Raw genomic sequence first — 5,200 nt, 5'->3', positions numbered from 1 at the left:
AAAAAAAAAAAAAAAAGAAACACACAGAAACTGCTCAGGCACAGGGGTTCCCACCTGTGACCTCAGCACGTCTGGAGGCTGAGATAGGAGGGTCGCTGGAACCTAGGAGTTGCAGATCAGCCTGGGCAACCTAGTGAGACTCCAACTCTACAAAATATACAAAAGTTAGCCACGCATGGTGGTGCATGCCTGTGGTCCCAGCTTCTTGGGAGGCTGAGGCGGGAGGATCGCTTGAACCCGGGAGGTTAAAGCTGCAGTGAGCTATGGTCACAGCACTGCACTCCAGTCTGGGAGACAGACCCAGACCCTGACTCAAAACAAAACAAAGAACACAACGGATATTTATCGGCTAATAGTCCTGGAGGCCAGAAATCTGAGATCAAGGTGTCTCAGGAAGGGGCCTTCCTTCCTCTCCCAAGCAGCTTCTGGGGGTTCCTGGCACCCTTGGCTCATGGCCGCATAGCTCCGGCCTCTGCCTCCATCTCCACAACACCTCCTCCTGTCTCTTCATCTCTTTTTTTTTTTTCTTTTGAGATGGAGTCTCACTCTGTTGCCCAGGCTGGAGTGCAGTGGCGTGATCTCGGCTCACCACAAGCTCCGCCTCCTGGGTTCAGGCGATTCTCCTACCTCAGCCTCCCACGTAGCTGGCACTACAGGTGCCGCGCCACCATGCCCGGCTAGTTTTTGTACTTTCAGTAGAGGTAGGATTTCACTATGTTGTCCAGGCTGGTCTCAAACTCCTGACCTCATGATCCACCCACCCTGGCCTCCCAAAGTGCTGGGATTATAGGCGTGAGCCACCACACCCGGCCCATCTCTTCTTATAAACACGGCAGGCATTGGGCTGAGGGCTCGCCCTGCTCTAGTACCTCATCTTAACTCCATCGCCTCTGCAAAGGCCGTATTCCCAAATGAGGTCCCACTCACACGTTCCAGGGGTTGGGATGGGAACACAGCCCTTGGGGGACTCCGCGTGGCACTGGGAGACCCCCAGGAGCTTCTGCTCAGCCAGCACTACCTAAGGAAGTGTCCTTGGGCGTCTGTGAGGGCCAGATGATGAGCCAGATGGCAAGAGGTCCCATCCTCAGGGGCTTGCACCCCACTGGGGAAGGCTGCCAGTAAATGAGTGGGTGAGGGACCCCGGGGCACGCGAGAACATGCCAGCTGCTATAAAGAAAGAACAGCCGCAACAGCAGGGGCACCCGGCTGGGCTGGGCTTTGGGTCAGTGAGGCGTCGGAGCAGATACACAGGCGGCTCTGCTGCCCTTTGCCCCTAGCAGAGGCGTGACTCTGGCTGTGCTGGGCTGTGGGACCCGAGGAGTCAGAGGCCACACGGGCCAAGAGGACACTGTGTGCCAATGGCCAGGACCAAGGGCTCCTGTGGGAACTGCCGGCATCTCCCTCCCGCCCACGCTGCCAGGGGCTCCCAGGCAGGCAGGACTCACCTGACATCTCGGTTTCACCGACCGGCGCAGGCTGAAGCCTGCAGCCGCCTGGAAGGAAGACAGCGACAGTCAGGGAACCCCAAGCTGCCCTGGGCAGAGCGCTAACCACCCACCCACTGTGGCTGAAGAGCCCTTCATCGTGTCCTCTGCTCTGGGCACAGCAGTGGGCTGAGTGGGAGCCACAAGCCTGACTTGTCCCAATGTGTTAACCCACAGGTCCCCACCCCTCGGCTCCAGGGCACACCACCTATGCTGGCAAAAGGGGCAGAGCTGGCTACAGCCCCTCCCACCCGCTGCCCCAGCCAGGATGCCCCTCCTGTTCTGTCCTAGGCCCCGGTGTCCCCCAATTCCCAGCTTCAGACCACAAGGGGTGGGCGCCGCAAGGTGAGCGCTGCACGGCCTAGGACCCCATCACATCCACGTGGTACCCTGGCCCTTCTGAAAGGGGACTCCATGAGCTCACGCACCAGAGCAGCCCCACCCGGCCTGCCAGCCCCCCATGAGTGAGTAGATCTAGCTGCTTCCACGATCCTGGCGGCAGACCTGCCATCGGGAGGTGGGCCAGCCCAGCAGGGGCATGCCTGGTGCCCATCGGGCATCACACCCCAGCGGGGGCTGAACCATCCCAGCTCCTGGCAAGGGAGCAGGCCTGAGGAGGTGGGCGTGGGGCCAGGAGCTGTCTCCCGCCCACAGTCCAGGTGAAGCAGTTCCCAGGAACTGGGCCCTGCACACACAACTCATTCAGGGACATGCCATCGTGGGGTAAGGTACCCCGGATTCTTGGGAAAGGACATCCTCCTCTCCACCCACCTCCCACCTCTCACTCCCTCCTCCCCGACTTCCTGCCCCTCAGGGGAAGGAGCCGAGCACCTGAGCACGAAGGAGGCCCAACCGCTGCCTCCACCACTCAACTGGGCACGCCTCTGCGGCTCCCACCTCCTCACGCCACGCTGTGGCTCTGGCCACATCAGGGACCCTCCAGCCCATCTCGGTCCCACCCCCAGGCACAGACTCCCCCAGTGCAGGGCTGGTGGGCTCCTGGCCAGCAGCGGTGTTCTGTCTGCTGCATGAGCTCTCCAGGCAGAGCCCCCACCTGCCATATCCCCTCCCCCACGGGCTGGGGGCTCCAGGCAGGCTTGTCTGAGGGCTGAGCTACACCCACGTGGTCAGGCAATGGACACTTGCCCGGCGAACCCACAGGTCCTGCTCCAAGTTCTGCAAAAACGGCTCCAGTCTTTACTGTGCTACGACTGACGGGCATCAGCCCTTTGGGGTCCCCTATTGCCACTTGTGAAGGACAGTAAATGCCAGGGCCCCTCCTTCAGGTCGGTGGCCCGTAGGCTACGCCTGGTGTCCACGCACCTGGGCCAGGCACGCCTGGAACCATTGGCACTCCAGAAGCGGGTAAGGAGGCAGCAGCTGGGGGTCTTGCTCTACCAGCTCAGGCCTCTGACCACACGCGGCTCAGCAGGTCCCCTCCTGTTGAGCCACCAGGCCCTGTACAGACCCCACCCCACCCGAGACCCTGGCCACCAAGGCACCCACCTGCCAGCAGACACGCATTTGGTTTTAAGCTGTTTATTTCCCCATCAGAGCTTTTTCCTGGCCCGGGAGACAGGGGGGAACACAAAAGCTGCGAGGGCATCCGCAGAAGAGCCCCGCAGGCACAGGGGTGGCCCCAATGACTAAGTCCAGGAAGCTCGCTCTGCACGGAAGGCAGCACCCGTGATTCCCGCTGGAGGCGGTGTGTGTCCTTGAAATCCAGACAGGCTTCTGCGAGAGAAATCGAGGACCGGAAGTCCAGGGGGGCGCCCCCCGGCCAGGAGCGGGATGGGTCCGGAGGCAGGAGGGCGGTGCCTATGTGTCGGGGTCCAGCCAGCGGCACTCCTCCTCCAGCACCCCGCGGAACACCTGGAAGCGGTGGTTGAGGTCCGGCCGTGCGTGCATGCGGAAGCGGGTGCCCAGGGCGCCGTCAGGCGAGGGCGCGCCGTAGAAGACGCGCAGGATGCGTGAGTGCACCAAGGCCATGGCGCACATGGCGCAGGGCTCGCGGGTCACGTACAGGTCGTAGCCGGTGCACACGTAAGGGAGACCATCGTCGTCTGCGTCCAGTTTACGCACGGCGCCTGCACGGACGGCCTGTGGGGCGGCGGCCGGGGCGAAGGAGCAGGCGGGGAACGGCCTGAAGTCGTAGGTGCCGCGGCCCTGGCCACGCGCCACGAGGTCCACGCACACCATGACGGCGTGCAGGAGGGGGTTGTCTGCGCTGCTGCAGTCATGGCCGGTGGCCAGCACGCGGTCCGAGGCCGGGTCCACCACCACGGCCCCCACGGCCCGCAGGCCCCGCGCTGCCGCCCGCCGGGCCGCCCGCACCGCCCGCTCCATGTGGCTCTGCATGGCGGCGCGCTCCTGCGTGGAGAAGAGCCTCCCGGCCAGGGCGCTGGTCACCTGCTTGTCCTCGTGGAAAGACGTGGGCCAGTGGGCCCGGGCCTCCTCGAACTGGCCCCTGGTCAGAGGCGGCCGGGCGGGCACAGGCACCAGGAAGGGCTGCCCCAGGCCACGGGGGTCCACAGCCGGCAGTGGCAGGAGCTCAGCCAGCGAGCGCGGGCCCGAGGCTGGCCCGGCCAGGCACAGCAGCATCTCCAGGGCGTGGGGGCTGCCGGCATCGTGGCTGGGCCGCACCCGCTTGAGGTGAGGCTGGGCGGGGAGCGGGTGCAGGGCCGACACCTCCTTCAGGAGGCGTGAGGTCTGGCGCTTGTCCAGGATGGGCGCGGCGTAGGCCAGCACCAGCTCCACGTCCCCCGACTGCTTCTCGGACAGGACAGGCAGGGCCTGCCACGGCGCCGCCTCAGGCTCCGGGCTCCCGGCCTCCAAGCACTTGGGCTGCTCCACGAGGCCCGGGGCGGGCTCCATCCTCAGCGATGTCGACTGTGGGAGACAGAGACGGGAGCAGAGGATCATCCGGCGGCTGCGGGCGGCTGGGGGAGCCGGGGAGTCCGTCCCAGGAGGCCGTGGCTCCACGAGGCAGGGCGTGCTGCCGCCAAAGCTGAGGCTAGTCTGAGGGCTCCGGCCCAGGTCACCGCATCAGGGCTACACTCCCTCATGTCCTGCTAACCCCTGGTTTGCAGAGTTTAAACAGCCATTGGTTTTTAAAAACGAAGATGCAATTAACCTACCAGAAGACAGGTCTTTTTTTTTTTTTTTTTTTGAGACAGTCTTGCTGTCACCCAGGCAGGAGTGCAGTGGCGCGATCTCAACTCACTGCAACCTCCACCTCCCAGGTTCAAGCGATTCTCATGCTTCAGCCTCCCCAGTAGCTGGCATTACACACCACCACGCCCGACTAATTTTTTTGTATTTTTAGTAGAGATGGGATTTCACCACGTTGTTCAGGCTGGTTTTGAACTCCTAACTTCACATGATCCACCCACTTTGGCCTCTCAAAGTGGTGGGATTACAGGTATGAGTCACTGCGCCCGGCCAAGACAGGTCATTTTCAAAAGTGCAATTCGTGGCTAGGTGCCAGCGGCTCACGCCTGTAATCCCAGCATTATGGGAGGCCGAAGGGGGAGGATCACTTGAGCCCAGGAGTTTAAGACCAGCCTAGGCAACATAACAACACCCCATTTCTATTAAATATCAAAAAATTAGCTGGGTGTGGTGGCACACACCGGTGGTTTCAGCTACTTGAGAAGCTGAAACAGGAGGATCACTTGAGCCCGGAAATTCAAGTGAGCTACAATCGTGCCACTGTA

At 62.5% G+C, this 5,200-nt stretch overlaps 1 protein-coding gene across 1 annotated transcript; it reads right to left on the bottom strand.

The window, feature by feature from the left end:
* Positions 1 to 3,007: 3,007 nt before the first annotated feature.
* On the bottom strand, positions 3,008 to 4,660 carry ADAT3 (adenosine deaminase tRNA specific 3). Its single transcript, XM_023201339.1, has one exon. It carries the CDS (start codon positions 4,404 to 4,406, stop codon positions 3,303 to 3,305), a length of 1,104 nt encoding a protein of 367 aa, XP_023057107.1. The 5' UTR covers positions 4,407 to 4,660; the 3' UTR covers positions 3,008 to 3,302.
* Between the last annotated feature and the right edge of the window lie 540 nt (positions 4,661 to 5,200).

This window comes from Piliocolobus tephrosceles, unplaced genomic scaffold, assembly GCF_002776525.5.
Source record: "Piliocolobus tephrosceles isolate RC106 unplaced genomic scaffold, ASM277652v3 unscaffolded_25441, whole genome shotgun sequence".
Lineage (NCBI taxonomy): Eukaryota > Metazoa > Chordata > Mammalia > Primates > Cercopithecidae > Piliocolobus > Piliocolobus tephrosceles.
The sequence above is the reverse complement of the archived record's forward strand: the minus strand, read 5'-3'. Positions and strand labels throughout refer to the sequence as shown.